The following is a 23,209-nucleotide window of genomic DNA, read 5'->3' on the forward strand; positions in this document are numbered from 1 at the left end:
GGTAATGTTCAAAGAGAAGTTTTAGAACAACGGTTTGTTACGGTAATAGTAAGAAATGGTATAAATAGATACCGCTGGTTACAATGTTTCCTCGCAATACCATTCTGCTTCCCCTCTCAAATTTTCAGCTCTCCTCCCCGGTACAACCGATCGAATAGCCACACATATCATACTTTACGTTATTGAATCTCCTGGCTGTTCTTTATCCACGCGTGGGTTCGCCATTACGTTCGAAAAAACTGCTCCGCTCTGTTCTTTAGAACGGCTCCTGTCAACAAACCGTGGTGTTAAAATTATATCGTCAACCGTTTGAGGGACGTTGAAGAAGCCATGCTGCGAACGATAAATTTTCTGTGCCGTTGTTGGAGCAGACGGGCTGACGATGAAGACGCTCACGAATTTCTCATGGAGAAGAATTATGAAATTGTGGAGGTGATTGGTAAAGGACGGTTGGGAGTGGTACACAAATGCATTGACAGGACAACAGAAGAGCAATTCGCGTGTAAAAAGATGCCGGCTACCGAGAACGCATTGAATGAAATGAATATATTCCAAAGTCGTCTACCCGGCCGACACCCAGGAATCTTGAAGCCCATAGCCCACTACCTGCAGGAAACGGTGCGTACATATGGCTCGTCGAAGGATGCGTACATGGTTTCAGAGCTGTGTGATGGGGGAAATCTCCAGCGTTTTATTGACTCCTATGGCGGCGTTCCTGAGAGACTAGCAGCCAGAATCATCCAATCTCTTGTCCAATCGCTTCAATACTGCCACTCATGCAAAATCATTCACAGAGATGTAAAGCCATCGAGTATTTTTATATTAAACAATGGAAGGAATGCACGTCCCTGTACATGGGTTTTTAAACTTGGGAATTTTGATAGGTCAATTTGGAATGGTACGTTGCAGAAATTTTCTTGAAAATTTATTTGTAAATTTTGCAGTCACTTGTAGTACATTGATGCATTATTTATTTTTGCAGGTCCGAAAAATGCAGTCATTAAAATGGATAACGTGGGGACATTGGTATATTCTGCTCCAGAGATGTTGGGCGGAACTGGGTACTCGTACGAGGTTGATATATGGAGCGCAGGAGCGGTGTTGTACCGTCTGCTCTTCGGGAGGACACCGTTTTATGCAGTGGACGATGCCGCGCTCATGTATGAACAAATACAAAATACAGAACCAAAGCTGAGTGACCCCTTCTTGCCCTCCATATCGGAATCCGCAAAGGAACTCGTTCTTGGAATGCTGCAGAAGGACCGCACGCGCCGATTTTCTTGCGATCAAATCTTGAGTGAGTTTTCATTTTCTTTCCACTTTCTTTATATCCAAACATTGGTTAGGATGGGCGAGGTACTAAATTATTGTTTAAACGTGATGGTTCAAATCTTGAGTGAGTTTTAATTTTCTTTCCAGTTTCTGGATGCCCAAAATTTGTTTAGGATGGTCCAAACTTTGTTCAGGATGGGCGAGGTACTAAATTACTGTTTAAACGTGATGATTGCAATGATGTAGATCATCCTATCCAATATAAAATTGGACGTGGGTTTCGGCTCCACCATTAACACAGAGATTGTGTCTACTAGCGGGAAAGATGATGAAGATTGACCAGGCGAATACAGATGAATAAATCGTTGGCATGGCCAATACAGATGATGAAGATTCACCAGGCGATAGTCTGTAATGTTAATTGGCTTGTATCTTATTATATCACCGATTCACCAGGCGATAGTCTGTAATGTTAATTTGCTTGTATCTTATTATATCACCGCATATTGAGAGATTTAGCTACGAGTCAAATGTAGTCAATAGTTACTCCGTGATCTGCTATGTTATACAATGTGCAAAGTGCACGCCGTTGAAAAACATTGAAAGGGTTTATAATTCCTTTATTTTGACATCCATTTTATAAATGTACATTTGAGTAAATCATTGAATTATCTTTAAACAGTTTATATTTGAGAATTATTTTGAATTTAATCAAATATGATGTTCGACATCAAATGCAATCTAAGCAAACGGTTCACGATTTAATCCGATATAATGTTTGAGAAAGATGTTTTCCATTTTTTATGTAGTTATAGAGAACCATCTTTCCATTTTGCTTCACATAATATAGCTATGGAGGCAATTTTTTTGATTATGCTAAAGACGATAGATACGATCAGAATTAAAATTCAGATGGAAGTGATAAAGGGACTGAATCGTTAAATCCATACTCCGAGATCTGCACCTACAACTAACGGTCCTAGGCTCATTATCATGCTCATACGTACATCCCAATGACTCATGAGGAGAAATTAATGAGGAGAAATTCTTATGTTGCATGCAATTAGAAGGTTAGCATGTTAGGACGATTTTCTTTCTTTATATTGCATGAAATATTTATTTCTGAGCATGTATATTCGTGTGTTATGCTTTGAATATGTATAATAATATTGCAGGAAGCACTGGTAAACCTGATGACGGGTATGTTACCTTTACCATTGATGATTAATTAATATGATCTTTCCATGAACATCCAGGAAACTCTATCATAAGTTTGGATGCATTGTTAGACGCCTTATTGCAATGTGGTTTATGTCCATATTTTGCTGTTGACAAAATTCATGTTAGGATGTCTTTTATGTATAGATTTTATGTGGTCGGTCTAATAATTCATGTTAGTATGTGTTTTATGTATAGATTCTCTGTGGTCGGTGTAATCATTGTCGTAGTATTTTCGAGCAATAGTATTTTCGAGGAATCAACTTATTGTAAGCTGACAATTTGGTGAAGAATGGGGAAGTGCACTTAAAAAGGAAGGATATTTCAGCTTAGCAATTAGGAAGTTTTTGAAATGAAAAAGTGTGTGTCTTAAAGTTAACATTTGAAAGGAAAATAAATGTAATTTAATTGTATTTTATTTTTCAAACTTGAAAATTCATTCTTAAGATAAAAATAGCTTTTACGTGAGAAGAGAGAAGGTTATTAATTAAAATTTTGAAAATGTTACAATTATATGTATTAAAAAAGGTTTCGTGTTCATGGTTGGTGTGGGTAGTTTCATGATAAAATGGTATGCTATTTTATAATTTTATGACCATAGTATTTGTGATTTCAAACATTAAAGGCTTTGCAAGAGTAGGATAACACTGTTTATTGTGATTTTAATCACCAATTAATGGCGGTAGTAAGTATTTTTTATGGGGATATTACTATCTTGGGTGGTTGGGTCACGAATGTTGAATGTAGTGGCAAGAAGTTAGAACCCTATATGCTAGGCTTCTAATGATGTTTGGTAGTCTTTCAAGTCTAGGAGTCTCCACAACAGTAGGGTTAATAAATTGAGAATATGATCCATGATAACCCTTTTGGGATATGTTTCAATTAGTTCCACAATATTCCACTTTTAAATGTGGTTGCAATCACTTCAAATTGGGTGATAGTAATATCCCAATCATAAAACCTTATTGAAAACTGGTTTTAGAAGTTTGAGACTAATTATCTCAACCTTTAGAGAATCTAAAAGTTTATTTTGTATTGAAGTATTTAAATATGATTTTTTAGTTATTTCAAATGAAGATATGTTAACATGTTCATGATCCCATGTTAAAATTCACTATGTCGTATACAAAATATCTTTTAAGTATATGCTTGATGCTTCTAAATTTGGATTGATTTGATGTATAAGATTTAAAAAGGGGAAAGTATAACTAAAGTAAATCTAGCTTATATTTTTATACATAAACATAGAAATCATAATGTAAGATGTATGTTATGTCTTGGAAAATGTATAATGGTTTCGGAGTTGTTCATGGGTTAGGGTTCCATGACCCCACACATTACATTAAAATGCAACCTTATACATATATGCATTACGATATATTTATATATCGTGGACCACTCTACAGGTAGTTATTTACCACCAAACTTCCCATCTATTGGGCTCTGTTAACTGACCAGTTTTAATTAGTTTTTCTCTAGGTTTGGGTTGACCCATTTCTCGCTCCACACATCTACACTAATGATTTGTTAAGGTTTTTTTTTTTATGGAAGAAACAAAAAACGTGAAACACGGACTTCCACATTAAGTCATTCAATATTTGGAGTCTCCTTGATTCCTCAATAGCTTATGGAAACAGATCAATCTCAGTCCAGAGATCCCATGGAAACCCTTGAAGGTCCAATCAGCACGACAAACTTACAACTATCACCAAAAATCATATGATTCCCAAAACGCTGCAACTGAATCAATTACAAGCATGGTCCATAAGCATTTTCACTTAACTAGTGATAACACAAGCTTGCAATCATCTCATTCAAATAGGAATTTGAGGCGACTTGACCAAAAAATTCCCCATTATATGAATACCGAGTATGGAGTACCAATCAAATTGATCACCATCTCTAAACCCAATTATTTAAGAAGACATTTTCCCATGACATCTCCACACAGAGATAACAGACTCAACCTTGAGACTTCAATCTTAACAAGTGCATCACAAGGATGCATTTTTGTATGGAATACACCACTTTAATCTAATTCATTCAAGCTCATGAGGTCGTCCCTCAAACAACAATAGATGGATATTTATTAGATTAAGCCCTTAATAAAATGGATGTGCAAACCTAACACCATGATATTCATCACTGAAGGCTTGAAGAACGCTCAATGAGGATAAAAGAGGAAATCCTCCATATTACCACCTTGCAACACAAAAAGGAAATACATCCTTGAAATCAATATAATTAGCATATTGCAATAAAGAAGAAGAATTCTCATGCTAGTAGTGTTGTAACATAACTAATATTTTTACATGCTATATCAACAACCTTAAAACAATAACAACACATATGATTCAATTGCATAAATATGTACCACACAAGCATGTCTCATGTATTAATGAAATCATTCCAAACCGTAAATACAAGGCACATTCATTAACATAGACAACACATGAGATACACTTATGAAGTTTTGGGTAACTAAGTCTAGGGTTATCAATCTCAACCCAACCATAGATCGTTGCAGCCAATTCTCACTTTCATTTATCATACCTGAGCTATTTTGGAGTGCTTGAGGCAAAGTCCTTTCTAGAAAGGAAACCAATCCATATTTTCAACTGAACAAGGATGCAATACCTTGACCCAGGAAGCCTCTTCTCGTTTTTTCTTTAGCTGATCTCTCAATTCCTCCTCCTTGTAACCCTCTTCTCAAGGAATTTTCAGCGGGTAATTTTCTTTTCTTTTTTAATTCAATGCTCTTCACAACACTCTTCCTCCTTTTTTTTCCATACACACTCATAGTTTATAGGTTAATATGAAATTATCCTCCATGTTCATCCACGGGAGTCTTCATATCTCCTTCATTTATGTCTCCTAACTAAGAAAATAGTTCCTCCTTTCTCTAGGCCCCACACAACCCACTCAAATTTGACATCATGACCATGCTAGCTCCATTAATTTTTGTCCTATTTTCTTATTGTTAGAGGCCAAGCACATTTTTCCCAATCATTTTCATTGCAGTTATCTTAATGCCGAGTCAGCTTATTCAATTGCCCCAGCCAACCACAACTCATGTAGTTAGCTTTTCTCATTTCCTCAAGCTATCTCAATTTTAAGAAAACTAGAATATGTGTCCGATCTGTCAAACTTTGTGTAATTACAATTATTTAGAATTGGGAGATAATTTCACTATGGATGTTATAGTTCTATAGTGTAGATGAAACTTCTTTACTTCCATCGACAACCAAAATACTCAAATATAAATGGATGAAAGTGTCGTGATTTTCCTTTAGGTAAATAAAACTTGCTCCTCAAATTGGAGAAGTAATTAATGATTTCTTCAAAGTAGAATGTGTTGAAGGTACATATCACTTATATTAATTTATTTTAATTTTTGTTAAAATAAAGGTGCTTAATTTTTGTTATATAAAAGTTGGACATAGAAAAAAATGAATTTAGAACCAAGTAATTATATAATTTAAATTATGTAGATATTTTTATAATAATTTTTAATGGAAAAATTGTAATGCAATACACTTGGTATTGTGAAAGGAAATAGTAAAAAGTTAGACAAAATGTCATTATTTTCTCAAATCAACATTCAAGTTCATTAAAGAGAATGTCAAAATGCACGAGTATCCACTGGATAAAGAAAAAATTAAACTTGCATTGGTAGTTTGATCTCCAAATTTCCATGGATATATTTCATTGAAACAATCTAAGTAATGGATTGTAACAACATATCTATTAAAATTACTGAAATATATACTATTAATTTTTTGTATTCAATATCATTTTGTTAGGAATTACTATATATAATGTGACAATAAAAAATAGAAAGAAACACACACACCATCCATAATACACACAAATATTTTTTATGGAAAATCCTTACTCAACTAGAAGGTGAGGTTATTTTGTTTGTTTTTATTTGTTATTTCATTTTCTCATTTTTATTTTTTTCTATGGAAAATGATGAAGTACGAAGGTAGATTTACTCTCTATGGAGTTAATTCACGCCTATGGCATGTCTAGTTGTGATAGAAAATTAATTTCCACTAAAAATTGATCTTCCCAAATATGAAGCAACATAAAATAAGAGAGAATATAATCCCTACTCCTCTAAGTAGCTTGATTTATAACATAGTGCAATATCCAATTAGGGGTAATGTTAAAATATGTCAACCCTCAACTAGAGTTATAGGTTTTAACCTTTTATATTATTCTTCATAGTCTAGAAGAAGCTCGCCAAATATGCGTAAGTAGTGACGACTATAATGACACTAGCTTATACCATTGTTATCAAACATCATAAATCACCTAAGTACATGCAAAACACCACTTTCATATGCAATGTAATTTTATAGAGAGAACATACTATAATTTCAACCAAGCCATTAAAAAGTGACAAGTACAATAGTGATGACCATAAAATAGAAGTCACGGTAAAGGCAAGCTCTCTTATGATCCAAAAAAATACTAATTCCCAAATAGGAATGGAAACTAGTTTTTATAGATAAGAATCATCATGATAATTGCTACATTACCACATAGTTGTTACTCAATGAAAAGGGTCATGAACTAGAAGTATAATACCCTACAAATGACCCATAGCCATTTTCCACATGGACTTGATATATATCTTAAGTACCACCACTAATTGTACTTCCACTAGAAAAGCATTCGAACATGTATAATACAAAATTATTTTAAGGGAGATAGTAGCCTCATAACCTACTTATAATGCATATCCAATGGGTGATTACAAATGGAAATCCCATTAAGGGAGCCAAAATGATCTATGAAAATATAGAATGGAAAAAGGTCCATTTGAAGGTGCTTAAAGAAAATAAAAACATGGCCAACAACTACCTCTCATCTATTACTGAGTGTAAATAATGGAAAAGTGAAATTCAATAACCTTATAAATGAATTAATCCCAATGCTCATGTTGACTTGTATTATTCTATCCTTTTAACCAAGTCACTAGAAAAGGAATAGATAAATAAGTGTATCCATACAAGAATATGAGACATTAAAATGGGAAGCCCTCGTAGGGAGCCATAAATAAATAATAATTTGTTTGGGAGAATGGGTAATATTTTTTATGTGAGTTCTTCCTATGATGATCATTTCCTCATTATCATTCATATGTTAATAAGTTGAAGGGTTTTCCAACTACAAACTAATCACCTTACAAATAACATATATCAATTTTTCACACATGCATAATAAGCAACTTTCTTTCCACCAGTATTTGCATGTAATGGCACTTCCACTAGAACAACTATATCACATCTACTATACATTAGTCTTTCAAGAAACACACTATCTTCATAATCCATCTAAAATGAAAATCTAGTAAAGCATTACAAAAGGAAATCCCTTCTAGGTAGCACAATTATCCCTAAATCTCTGTAATATAATGGAATGAGATTGATCTATGGGTTCCTAAAAAATAAAGCATAACGAATAACTACCTCTCATATATTACTAAGTGTAAATAGTTGTATACTAAAATCAAAATTACCTTACAATTGATTTAAGACCCGGGCTCATGCAAACCTATCCTATTTATTAAATTGATATGATAAAATGCATGTTTAATGAAAATACATTCTATCCTTCCAACCAAGTCATCATGAAAGAAAAATGAGCAATATAGGTCACCATAGACTAGTCAGTACAATAAAAAGGATGCCTTTCATATACAGTGATAAAAAAACACTAACCATGTAAGAATAGTGGAAAAACATTTTTTTATATATGTTTCTCCCATTATGAGAGATACCACATTAAAAAAAAACAAATGTATTAATTAGTCGATAAATAGAATTTGTATACCCTACAAAGTACCCATAAATTTTATTCCCATGCACCCAACAAATAGCTCACTCACTACCATTATTAGCATGAAAAGACACTTTAATCTATCAAATAATGACACATTTACATTTCCTTAAATTATTTCAAGAAATACAGTAGCTTCATAACCCACTTATGATCCAAATATAATGAAATATTTCAAAAGGAAATCCGCATTAACAGGACAATACAATCTGTAAACATCCTAGGTAGAATGAAAACGAGTTTGCTTACAGGCTCCTATGAAGCACAACAAAAAACTACATCTCACTTTTTTCTTGGTCTAAATGGTGTAAGAATAAAATCAAATCACCTAATACGTGACTCAAGTCCTATTTCATGCTAACCCTTTCGGGGAGCCACAACAAACACAAAACCTCTAATAAGAGTGTTTTTTTTTTCTTTTCTCACTCTCGTAATGAGCATGCCCGCCAATATGACCCATCTATTACTAGGTGTAGAGGGTAGTGATTCTAAATATTATTGCAATTTATAGAAATTGTGGCCATTATTTAGGTGGACCCATCAAACAACTCATTCACTAATACAATTCTCATGAATGATAGATTAAATAACAAAGGAATTATATCTATAATATGTTGTAGCCATCGAAGAAACACATTATACTCATAATGTACTTGCAATGAAAATTTCATGATATTTCAAAAGGTAAACCCTCTTAGAAGGTAAAAATGAGTCATGAACCTCCTAAGTGAAAATAAAAAGGGTTCATTTATAGGTGCCTCTCTCAATGAGCAAGGACAATAATGACCTCTCATTACCTATAGTGTAAGTGATGTAAAGTTAAAATATAATCATATTACGTATGATTTAAGGCTGATAATCATTCAAACTCACTTCATTTATCAAATTTTTATGCACAAAATTCCTCACGCCTAAGAAAAGAAAGTTAATGAAAATACTTTCTATTCTTTAAACCATGAAACTAAAAAGGGGAGAAGCACAATATGTGTCACACCCCTCCTACCACTTTACCTATATTATTCTTAATGTCACAAATGTAATACTGTCTATGTAGTGTATTGTTGATTTTGTTTATTTTTTTATAACCCATTTATAGATTATTGATATCGTACTTAGGAAATGCATTTGGCTTAGGTTCTCAATGTTATAATGGAGATGTTTTAACGTAAGTCTCCTTTGGCCCAATAACAAGTTAGGACTATAGTTACATCGTTGGGTACACTCATACATTGAGCATATAATGGTAATTCATGCACTTATATGATTTTCTACCTATATAAGTCCATCACATAGCTCCATGGTATGAATGGAACATTAATGGTTCCATGTCGAATTACATTTTATTTACCTAACCTATTCCACTATTTTGGCCCAAAATGTTGAATTGATATATAATTGTTCTCCAATTGAATTTCATTGCCAATCTACTCATTAACCATACATGTTTCCCATGTGTATTGCATACCCAGTCACATGAATTCTCACTGGTTTTGATGTGAGAAGACATCAATGATCCAGATTGTTCCCTGTTTAATCCATGACACATAATCACTGTAGGAACCCTAATGTTTTCTATCCTCTCATTTACCCTTAGTTGCTTTTGTTACATTTCCTCTAGAGTTGAGGGTTCTTCCATAGTGTTAGGTGGCCTCTGGTGTAGATGCCACTAAGTCCCTTTTCTATCACTATCCCTCAACTCATTTTACTCAGTTCAATCGACACACTGTCACTTGGTCTATGCCATTTTGCGTTGAGGTGGTTTAACATCATTACCCTTCAATAGTTTCCCTTGCCACCAGAGGATTATAAATATAGAAATGATGGAAAACATGCCTACAAGGTAAATAAGTCTTAGCCCATCTTTAGCTTCAACAATATTTTCACCACCCAACTTAGAAATTCCTCTAAAATATTTTTGTTTAAATCATCTAGGGTTTTGCCATTTTTTAGTGTAGGGTCAACAAGGATGGATACCATCGCTTTGAAATACGTAGATAGGTAATGCTCTTATTCTTCCAACAATATCTTACACTTTTTAATATTTTCTTCATTATCATGTTAAAATTTACATGCAATTTGATAGTTTTATGTTTACTGTGTTATTTACCATCGCAAGTATGCTCTCGGCTTGCTCTGGATTATGAATCCACATATTCCTGAGCTTTCAGCAGCCACTTACAAGGGTATTTTCACCTATAGGTCAGTTACCTTGACCATACTTCAGCTTCTTGGAGCCCTTATCTATCTTTATTTCGCTAAAAGAAATACCCTTTGTTTCAACTATGATAGCTTGTCGATGGTGCTTTCGACTATGGGTAGAGTATCTTGCACTATGGTGTCGAGAGTTGTTGTATCAACTATATTAGTCACTGGTTCCTACTCTTTCATTATATTCTGATTCCATTTTTATTTTATAATGCCCTAATAATTTTCTTGATTGAATGTTGTGGGAAAAGTAAAGGGCATTTGGCTCACTTCCTAACATTCAGAGTCTCGCTCCCCTCTTAGAAACATGTAATGGCTGAAGACTACCTAACAGGTCAGTTATTTCCACCCTTCACCATGGCATCCATGGTATTTAAGGAGTGGTATTATGGTGAAAAAAGATGCTAGTTGGGGTATTTGGGTGCTAGCCCCTACGCCAAGCCATTATCTTTTATGCCTGTAAATGTTGTTATGGCTGATGGTTTCTCAATGTGTGACCTAGGTTGATTTGGTTTCTTGTTGTGTGAGTTATGTTAATTTGTTTTCTCATTGTGAGAGTTATGTTAATTTATCATAATCTATTTATGAAGGGTTTGACCCCTGTCACTTCCACTTTTGATTTACTTTTGACTGTTGGTGCCATAAAAGGCACACAGATCTAGAATGTATAATACCACAGTGTTCTTTAGCGACTGTTTTGATACAAGTATATATATATATATATATATATATATATATATATATATATTATATATATATATATATATTATATATATATATATATATATATATATATATATATATAGATAGATATATATATATATATATATATATATATATATATATATATATATATATATATATATATATATATATATAATATATATATATATATATATATATATATATATATATATATATATATATATATATATATATAATGTGTCATGTATTGCTATGGTTTGTAATTGTGCATCGCCAGCATGCCTACCATAATAATTGTGCCTTCAATGTTTGAATGTGTTTATCTCTTGGGTATGTACTATCGAAAATTCATATGACTCACTTTTCATATAAGTTTGGACTCATAACATGAATGAAATAGTAAATATTATAGTATTCACATTGCTTCACTTTAGCTTATTTTCTTAAGTTAATGTCATGGATAAATACCCTCTATTCATTTGTTCTAGGCCATAAAAAATTAATGTGCCTAGTACATGTTTTCTTTTCTGTTATGATGGTTGTTTAATGTAATTAGTGATTTCAACTTAAGTTATTTACATTTTTAACTAATTGACTATAAATATAGTCCTTTACAGATTCAAATTGTTGAATCTGTTATCACTATCCCTACCAGGGTTTGACTAACTATGTTACCCTACATCCAATACTTCATGATTAGGGCATTCAGTTGTCTATGTCATTGACAGGGTGCTGCTCATAACATCTAAATTCATGTCATATTCTAGTCATGGGTAATTTATTATGACTATTAACATACATCCTAGGCATTGATCTTAACTTGGCTTTTTGGCTACTTGTTGTTACTCATTGGTTCCCTTCTTCAGGAGCCTCCTATTTATTTTTTATTTCTCTCTTCTTTTTATATATAATGGATTATCCTTATAAGTGCACAAAATTTGAATCCTATGTACCAATCCATAGTAATTTTCTTACATCATAATTAACCTACAGTGATAATACTTCCACTAGGGAAAGATAACATTCCAAGAACCTTTTTCTTCTGGTATAGATTCTACTAATTATAAACATCTTAGTTCTAAAATCAATCTTCGAAGTAGCCATCTATGTATTAAAATAAATATTACAATGTCTATTAATATTGAAGTGTGAATATGTATTGCAATGGAGTTAATTGAACTGACTGTAAAAATAACTCAGTAATTTAAGCATGGTTGTACAAAAACACCGTTGTTGTAACCATTCATTCAACATGGTCCACTATCTACAGTACAACTGAATCTTAATATAACTTTAGAATAATTATCTCATGTAAATTCTCGATAGTAGAATTAATATTTGTACCACTTTAAAAATGCATAAATTGTACAATTAAATGACACAAGTGAATATTTCCAAACTAGTAATATCGTACTAGGCATGACATAGGGAATTTACTCGCCATGAACTGTACTTCCATTTCCCCCCTGGCTGAGTATGCTTGTGCAGAGAATCAACAACCTCTGTTGGTTTCTCCTCTTAGGTATTTCATACCTTCTTCCATACTAGATTTTTCTATTAGTGATGTCCCTCTTTTGTGGTTTTCCACAACCACTAGCCTAGGCTTTGTTTCTTAAAATCTTGCTTTTCTCTCTCGTGAAGATTTAAGATTTTTCCAAACTTGGTATCTTTATCAAGCAAATTGATTTAATGGATTTTTCTCCCTCCATTAAATCTTATCTAAATATTATCTAGAATTTTCCATGGAAGAATTATTTCAGCAAGCATCTCAATTCTAAATGAGTTATTCCCCAAGTATATCCATTTTATCATTATCAATAAAATTTGTTTATTCACATAATGTCTCAATGTACTTTATGGATTTATGCCATTAACATATCATACTTAATTAAAAATAGTAACCATCAACATTAACACATGGAGGGGTATTACATCCTTTCCCCCTTTTATTCTACACCGTCCTCGATGTTTCCTCTATCTATTATTTCCCTCTGGAACAACACTAGGTGTTTTTCCTTCATTTCATCTTCTCCCTCCAAAGTGGCCTCATTGTGAGTAAGGTTCTTCCATTGTGGTTAAACCTAAATGACGACTCTATTCGGGATTTAGATCTATTTCCTATCTAGGATATAGTGAGGTTCAGTAAGAAAGTCTCCTTCAAGCTCCACCTATGGAAATTTCCAATAAATAACATGAGATTCGTCATCTACATATTTCTTAATTAAAGACACATGAAAAACATTATGAACTTTAGTGTGACTAGGCAGTGCTAGTTGGTATGCCATAGGTCCTATTTTGTCCAAAATTTCAAATGACCCACAAAATTGTAGTGCTAAATTTGTACAAGTTCCCATATTTAAGGTAATTTTTCTGGCTTTAACTCTAAGATATACATGGTCTCAATTTTGAACTCTTTGTGGGCTCTCTTTTTATCTACATAACTCTTTTATCGCACTTGAGATGTTTTAATATTTTGTTGAATTTTCTGTACAGTTTGTTCCATTTCCTATAATTCATCTAGCCCAAGAATCAACTTATCCTCTGGTTGGGTCCAACTAAGTGGTGTATGATATTTTTTTCCATACAAATATTCAAAGGGGCTCATTTTGATGGATTTATGATTGAAAAAAAATATAAGAAAAGTTAGCTAAATGTCCCATTTTCTGGGTCTGTCCATTACATACATTCTGAGAATGTCCTCCAAAATATGATTTGTCCTTTCAGTTTGTCCATCTGTTTGAGGATGGTATGTGGTACTAAAATTCAACTTGGTCCCCATGCCTCCAAACAAGGCCTTCCAGAAATTTGAAGTGAATTTGGTATCTTTTTCTGATACAATCATCTTGGGTATACCATGCAGCCAATAAATCTCCTTCATGAAGATGTGAGCAATTTATGTTGTACCAAAGGTAGACTGTACTGGTAGGAAATGGGTTGCCTTACTCAAGGTGTCCACTACCACCATGATAGAGTCATGTGGTCTCTCTGTCTTTGATAGCTCGGTGATGAAGTCTAAAGAAATTATCTCCCACTTCCATTCTGGAATGGGTAATGGATTCAGAAATCCTATAGCATGTTGATGCTCTACTTTTACCTGCTGACATTCTAAGCATCTTGATAAGTATTCAGCCACATCCTTCTTCATTCCTAGCCAAAATAAATTCTTCCTTAAGGATGTGACCATTTTATGATACCCTAGGTGTCATGCATAAGGTCTTTTATGATATTTCTTAGATATCCCCTATTTTAGAGTATTTACATTACATTCTATTTTGATAAAACAAAAAAAATCATAATTTTCAATCTAACCATGAAAATTAGCTTGTTGTAATTTTTGTTGAATTTCAACATATTTTGGATAATTGTTGATAGAATTCTTAATCTGCTCAAGAAAAGTTGTATTAACATTGCTAACTTCCACCCCACTTATACTATAAACCTGCCTACTCAATGCATCTGCTATCTTGTTTTCTTTTCCCTTTATGTGTTTTAAGTTGAATTCAAATTCGCTAAGAAATGTCATCCACCTAGCTTGTCTTACATTCAAATATGGTTAGCTGAATAGATATTTCAGGCTGATATGGTCAGTTACCAAGGTAAATTTCTTCTCGAGTAAATAATGCCTCCTCATTTTTATGGGATGGATGATCATGACTAACTCTAGATCATATACCACATGATTTATTTCATAGGTTTTTAACTTCCTTGACTCATAGGCTATCACTGAATTATCCTGCAACAAATTCCCCCCTAAGCCTTCCATACTAGCATCTATGAAAACATTGAATTCTTCATTAGGATCTGCAAGTTTTAATATGGGTGTCATTGTAAGTAGATGTTTCAGCATGTCAAAACTCTTTTGACACTCAGTAGTCCACTCAAACCTTGCTCCTTTTTTCTGTAAGGATGTAATAGGATATGCTATTCTAGAAAATCCTTCTATAAATCTACGATAATACCCTGTTGTTGAAGGTTCGAAAGTCATTGCCTCCACAAAGGGGATAACCGCCTAGTCGAGACCTTGGAACAACTCCTTTTCTGTTTGGAAGAGTGGCTCTGACTACAGATGATGGGGCCAGTTTCCCAATCTATTTTTATGCTTGTGCTAACGGGATGATGTTTTTAAATTTTTGGAGTAATACTAGCCTCAAACTAATCTATTTTAACTAATAATCATGTGCAGTTTGTCCTAATCAAAAATATTCATCTAACTATAACTATCCCAGCAGTAACATGATATATGCGATCTAAAATGATGTCTGAAAGAAATTGATAATAAATATCATTCAATTACAATAAGAAGTGAATCCATTTAACAATGACCATTTCATATAAAAAGTTAGCCGAAATGATATGAGAGATATATTGCATAAAAATCATTCATGTATTTAGCATAAACTATAAATCATCATCATGCAATAGTGTAATACTGACAATAAAAAAATTCAAAATTTCATACATAAATAACTTGAAGATAATGTACTACTTGACACATAAGTAAAAAGAACTAAGAGATAAAAGTACCATTTATAATACGTTCTACTCATGTGCTCCACCAATATTGATCTACTTTCAAATAATCCAACATCATATAAGAGTACAGAAGTGCAATTTCAGTAGAAGATGTCAAATTCAAGTAGAAAATAAATTTTGTTCCATTAATTTCACCAGAATTTCCTCAAAGGGACAAAAGTGCATGTTCTGAAGAATTTCCCTGATAAAATTTCTGGACCCCTCTCTAAATGCATGAGAGGGGTTTAAATACTAACTTATGAAACTAAAAATAGATTATTACAAAAGAATTTGAGGAGTTTTAAATGAATTGCCTCAATTTAAGCAAAATAAAACAAAAATAGAGATGTGCATAATGACTAATCCTGCATTCGATCTTTCAGATCGCAAATATCTAGCATGGTCATGAGGAGTGTAGGTTGGCCAATTTCAGCTTTCAGTTGTCCTATAAACACGACATTGATGAGAAATGGCACCATTTTTTCAGTAGAAACAATTAGGCATCTTAGGGTCTTCTACTGGCTATGTGGTTTTACTAGATATTACCAATATGCCTCCCAGTTTAACCTAGTCACTTGTCTAATTGCTTCTGCTCTTTCTTCTACTGCCCGTTTCCACTGTAACTCAAGTTGTTTTGCATTCGGAAGGAAACCAGGGGTGGTTTTTGCCACAATATTAGCACTTTGAAAATTTCCATTTACACTTTCAATGACACTGCTTGTCACTGCTGTTGCATCCTCTATTGCCTGTTCTGCCTATTTGGGCCGAGAACCCCAACTTTCAAATAAGATATCCTTATGTGATTCATCCAGTTTGGGCATGTCGACTCTTCTCCCATGTTTAGAATATTGCCAAGTTATGAAATATGAAACCTTTTTAATAATTTCATCATATTCGAGTCGCATTTCCACAACTTGGCTTGTTAATTTGTCACTTGTTTCACAGTGAGAGTTCCACTACGATATTTTTTTGGCATAGAACTTCTTTTTGGTGTGTGAGCTGGGAGTTGATGGCGACTGCTTCGGTGACAAATTGATCAATCTTTGGGTTGTCTTTATGCCGATTTGTTATGCTTTGTATCTATGCCTCCTTATCTACCAAGTTGCTTTGATGTTCTATTTGCATTTGTTGGAACTCCTACTGTAGCTTAGCCAATTGTATTTCTATTTGTTGGTTGGTTTTGGCTTGATGTAATTGTTGTTCGAGTGACAAAATTTTGTCTTATTTTTCTTAAAGCAACAATTGTACCTCTGTTGCTTTTTCAATGATTGTCGTAGCATATGCACCTGTGAATAGCGAGAGCCTGGTGAGGTTGGTCGATGGGTCGATGGATGAGTCTTTCCAGATGACATCCATCAGCTCATTGTCTGGAGCAGTAATAGTTGCGGATTCCAATTTTCTTTTCTTTCTCTTTCTCTTAACAATAACCTTGTGTTTTGAGCTGTAAAATGAAGAGAGGGGATTTCTTCTATTCTTAAAATAATCTCAAAGGTGGGGGTAACAGGAATGTGTTCTATTCCTTGAGTATTCACAGTTCCCCCCTGTTATAATTTCTAGAGTTGTTTCCTGATGTGTCATTTGCGTCTCTAGTGCTATTCCTCTATGTTGAGTTTTTTGTTGAAATTATCCAACTTCTCTTCCAAATTAATTACCCGAGGCGTTATTAGTTGTATAGAGGGAGTATGGGTTTCAGTCTGCTTGATGGTTGAAGTCTATTCATTTGTCTTTCCTACAGACTAGGTTGTATCCTCGATTGATTCTGTGCTCCTACTTTTACTATTTTCTAATGACTTCTTGGATCCCTTGGAAGATTTCTCTCGGGATTCCTTTCCATAATTAGTTTTAGATTTTTCCTTAGAGTCACCATCTATGCTTACACTGGGAGAGGGCTCCTTGATTGGTTCAATTAACAATTGGTCCAATGGGACCTTGGATAATCTCTTTTCTCTGTAGCTATAAAATGCTTCAAGACTCTCTTGATCAAAAAGTATTTGTGCCATATGCTTCACTTCTCTGAAGGTATTCTTCTATAAGAAAACATCATCAAATGGGTCCTTCTCATTGCTAAATATCTTTATCTTGACCATAATGGTGAAATCCTTGACAATACTGAATGGGTCATATTGTCTTCCAGGGAACTTAGGTAATTGTAGAGACAAGACATTATCTACTTCCGTGAACGCATGTCCAAGGTCATGTAATGCAAATTTTTTTGATAATTTAGCATCTACGGATAAACAGTAATTCACTAGACAAGTAGATGTGCCTAGAACAACAGTTTAAAGTGTTTTAGACTTTTCCTGTAAGAAATAGATATGAAGAGAGGATAGAAGGCATAATTGTATTTCTGCTTTCCTCTCGTCTCCCTTGTATCCATTATGTCGCTCCTTCCCATACTTAATTCACTTGAGAAGTACCCTATAAAGAGAATAGAAGACAAAAACTGATCAAATCATACGATCCATTGAATATAAATGAAAAGGAATTAGAAGCAATTCATACATATAAGCATTACGAAAGAACACAACATATGGAAAAAGGTTCAAACACTTTATTAGATAGAATAAGGAATTACAACCATCAGTGTCTGATTCAAGGTAATTTCTCCAGCTTGGATCCCATCCACATCACATCAAAAGTAATACAAGCTTGTGGCATCACATCATTTGCTCCAAAGTCAAGTCTCATAGCAGCATTATCTCCTTACAATTCAACATAATCCAACCCCTTATCACTTAGATGAGTGGTCAATTTATAGGAAGATGAAGGAGGTTTTGTCATTAATGGTGACATTTAATGGCCTTCCATAATTATATTTAGTTCCATGGAGGAAGGTATGGGAGGATAGGATGATCCTTAACTCATTTCTCATCCATTTTCGAGGTCATAGGAGTTGATAAGACAAGGAAACTTCTAGATGACTCCAAAAGATAAGAATATTCCCCAAACCCTATGTCAATTATGCTCATTCTCGCCCATCGTAGGTGAAAGGAAGCCTAAGTGCTCTACAGAGCACCCTGGCTATGGACTTAACTGCTCTGTAGTGCACCTTCATAAGGGCTTACCTACGTTGGTGCCTCTAGAGGCAATTTCTGGATGTCTTCAAGTCATGAAACTGTCTGGGAAGGAGGCATTCAAAGGGGTGACTTGTTTAGGGTATGAAGCAACTAAAATTAGGGTTTGATGAGCACTAAAACACTGATCTGGATGTTGGGATTTGATGTGCTCAAATGGATCTGTAAAAGTTGTCCCCTAAAGTATAAATTCAGAAAAGTGCCAATGTTGAATGAAATTCTTTACAATGTGATGAGGAGATATCGTAGTGGAAGGTGACCTGCATCAATTACTATACACATTTCATGATATTTTATTTTACATGAATTTCTTAGGGAAGGCATAGCCATGGTCAGCTTATAAAATTTCATTACATGTACATAAACAGTCATCTACAGATATAGACCGATGATTGGAATGACTATCAATGTAAAGCTATTGTACATATGATTTAGTACTCCTGATACTGTGACCTGCATGGATGAAACTAAATTTGGGGTCTTCAATCTCATTTAACCGTTCACTCAAGTATGAGTGTAACCATGTGAATATGTGATCTAAAGTTGAACATGGGAAGACACCTTCTGATTACCAGCCAATGATGTAAGCTGTTAAAAAATGCGAGAGAAATCACTAATAATGATAATGATCCTCAAGGTACTACGGTACATTCTGCATGGTGTGAATGGATGATTTGATGTCAAACACCATATAAAGTCTTTCGGTCGAAGGCCATTGATGTACACCTATCACCAGAAGCAATAAGAATGCCATTGATGTATGCAAGCTTCAATGTACTGAATGGGTGTTTCTAAGTCAACTTCTCGGATAATGAGCTAATATCGATTCTTTCTAAGTCAACTTCTCAGATAACGAGCTGATGTTGACAAGAATCAATTCATTGCAAGAGGGCCTTGACGTATCCCACATCAATGACACGAAATGAGTGTAGTAATTTTAGAGATGGAATTTTACTGAAGACACAAGGTTCAGGAATGGTGGTCATGAAAATGAAGGCTTATGGTATTGGAAAAGATGAATTTTGATTTAATGACTTCTCTTGAACATGTCGACGACACTAAAGTGAATGGGTAGCATTGACCCAAAACAAAGTGATGGATTGTATGATAAACCAACGATGTGATAACCATCAAGCTAGTAACCCAACCCAAATAGTCATGGTGATGGAGTGAAAGTGTCATGTTCAAGAGTGAGCTCCTAACATAAAGTGGTTTTCCCCTTTTCCCATTTTCCCTAGTCATTGCTAACCAACACCTCTTTATTTTTATCAAGCTTGAGGAGGATAACATATGCTTGTTGTATAATTTCACCCTTCTGGTGAATCCATCACTATTTGATGTTTTAACGAGTTTAGCGAAGGTGAAACTCTGTCTTGTCTATATGGACAAGTTTGTCGCTATTTGATGTTTTTAACGAGTTTAACGAAAAAGATAACTTGTTCCTTTTCATGTTTATAGAGTTTGAAAAGGGACAAAAATAAAACTCCACAAGTTCTTTTTCATAAATTAATCTCTCAAGCCTGAAAAAGTGTAAAATAATACAAGACAGATATCATTTCCAATCCATTAATAAGCTGGAAAGGAAAAGTGCTCGACAATCTTTTCATGTTTAGAGAGTCTGAAAGAGCTTAAAGAGGACTCCACTTTGAGGAAAAAGTGGTGTCTAGGATAGAAATGGGTTTTGGTGATGTTGGAACTTCTCAAAACATGTTGATTTATGTGAAGAGGCTGGCTAATATGACCACTCATTGAAACTGTTCCTCAAAAAAGTGTAAAACAACCAAGTGAAACCATATGATTGGACAAAGGGATGGTGGCGATGGGATGAAAACAACCAAGGCTTATTTGACGAAAGAGGCTGAAAGAATGGCAATCACGAGGGTTAAAATGGAAATGGGTTCATTTTTAGACAAGCTTGAACCATAGGGAACTATGCTTGGATTCAGTTTCATGTTTACACAAGCTTGAAATGAAAAATATGGTTGGATTTAGTTTCATGTTTACAAAAGCTTGAAATGAAAAAATATGCTTGGATTTAGTTTTATTTTACACAAGATTAAAACTAAGAACTATGCTTGAATTTAGTTTCATTTTTACACAAGCTTAAAACAAAGAACTATGCTTGAATTAAGTTTACATGGCCCTAGCCTGATGAAAGGGAGAGTCTCCTGTAACTAGATGGAAGTCGCTACGGTGAAGTAGGATGGTTATCCAACACCTTTTTGCCTCTGTCGAGATAGGGACAAAGGTGAATGGGGTGATTCCTTTCACATAACGTATAGGGAAACTTAACTTTACCACTAGGTGAATATCCAACACATTTTTGGCTTCGTCCAGATAGGGACAAAGGTGAATGGGGTGATTCCCTTCACATAATCTAATGGGAAACTTAACTTTACCACTAAGTGCATGCCCACCAAGCTTCATTACATTCACCTAATTGGACTACCCATGGCTATCAGGTGGATGGAATGAAGGTTCATTTACCAGATCAAGTGAAATACTCAAATGGGATTTTATGAGATCTACTCGAAGACTTCGACTTGGAACTTTGATCCAGGGGACCTTGTTTCATTTTTTAATGAGGTTTACAGAGAAGAAGAACTATCCTCACATGACCTGTTTCATTTTTTAACGAGGTTGACACAAGACAAGGAACTATCCTCATAGAAGTTGTTTCATTTTTTAATGAGGTTGACACAGTAAAAGAACTATCCTTATATTCCTTATTCACGACCGATACGAGGTCATGACTTCCAAGAGGTTCTCACCATATCGGAGAACAATGCTCTGGAAGGAGAGATCTTGTTCCAATGCCCCCATTACATGATGTACAACATCACTGAATTGATTGTCAGTTGATGTAGGTAAGGAACAGGTTGCCACATACTTGAGCCATGGTGGCAATGATACCATTGGTACAAAAGGATCATTTAGGGAATATGGTTTTCTGGAAGCCATATTTGGACTGAGAATTGAAAGTTGGTCAACGGTGACAATTATGCTTTCATGCAAGAAACAAATTACTCAAAAGAGTGTTGAAATAATAGCTCCCATGTCATAGAAATAACTGCGTCCAAGAAGTAGATTGTAATCTAAAGGGCCTGGGACTACCATAACATTCAGATAAATGATTTTTCCTCCCAAAATAATAGGTAATCGAGGGAGTATCCCTAATGGCTGTCTAGTTCGTTTGTTAAAAGCCAATATATTTTGGATAGCGGGCACAAGCAGTGGCAAACCGAGCGCTTTCCAAGCAGTTGAGGAAAGGATACTTACAAATGCACCTTCATATATATTAGTGTCAGATACAATCATATTATAAACTTGTAATATGATCTAGAAAGGCACATAAGAAGGAAGACAGAATCCATCCAGTCGATTCCAATCAAAGGAAATGATCAGACTACTTGGAGGGGGTTTCGTAAGAATGAGAGAATTAACCCATTGAGTTATGAGAGTAGGAGGATTTTCCTCCTGTCTTGATGGAATAGGAGGACTTCCCCCAAGCTCATTAGAATCTTAAGAAACAAAAATAACTTGAGTGGTATCATATTCACTCTCTTTGGGAAATGTACAATTGGCTGAAGGTGAAATCAGGTCAACTGTTACCTCGACCTGTTGATTTGGGTCGGGTATAGACTCATAGGATTCACTTTCAGAGAGAGTGGGTTTAACCGACGATTGATTTGAATCAATCAATTCATCAACTAGTGAAGGATTAAGGGAGAGTATCTTGTAACCACATGGAAGTCACTGCGGTGAAGCAGGACAGTTATCCAACACTTTTTCAGCTTCATCCAAATAGGGCCAAAGGTGAATAGGGTGATTCACTTCACATAACATACATGGAAACTTAACTTTACCCTTCTTTCCATGAACTTTACTACCACTAGTTGATGGTGTGTCACTAGAATGATCTCCAGAAGTTGATGACATGGGATGTGAATGAGAAGGCCATTCTTCTAAGATTTGAGGAATATCAGGACAATTTCGAAGAAGATGGTCTCTCGTACAAAGTTTGTGTGGATATCAAATTTTGTGAGGCTTAACAGACGATTTCTCATCAAATGTTGCATTCAAAGCAATGGTTTCTTGGTTGCCCCTTTGCTGAATTTTCTTCTTCCCTTTCTTATTCTTCTTAGACACCTGGTTACTAGTACCAATACTTTCACCAGACGAAGAGGAAGAAGGAAAAGGGCCAACTTTAGGATCAACTGGAGGTTGATTTTGTCTAGTTGGAGGAGTACTTGATTGCGGAGAAATCATGACATTTTGAACCAAGGAGGTTGAAAACAACCATATTCGCAAGCCAATGGTAAATCCCGGAAGTGATAATGTAGCCATAGATGGAGCACCAATATTTCCAAAAG

The 23,209-nt window shown here is 34.5% G+C and overlaps 1 protein-coding gene across 1 annotated transcript in view; it reads left to right on the forward strand.

Annotated features, from left to right (window-relative positions):
- Positions 1–330: 330 nt before the first annotated feature.
- Positions 331–23,209, forward strand: part of LOC149179954 (phosphoenolpyruvate carboxylase kinase 2-like) — a 42,495-nt gene continuing 19,616 nt past the window's right edge. The window contains exons 1-2 of the mRNA XM_089413710.1: positions 331–898; positions 983–1,297. Of these exons, the coding sequence (XP_089269836.1) occupies positions 331–898; positions 983–1,297 (883 nt within the window). The remainder of the gene's footprint in view (positions 899–982; positions 1,298–23,209) is intronic.

The sequence above is a fragment of the Pinus tabuliformis genome, chromosome 3_2, assembly GCF_031772625.1.
Source record: "Pinus tabuliformis cultivar Carrire ecotype Pingquan chromosome 3_2, CPIR1, whole genome shotgun sequence".
Lineage (NCBI taxonomy): Eukaryota > Viridiplantae > Streptophyta > Pinopsida > Pinales > Pinaceae > Pinus > Pinus tabuliformis.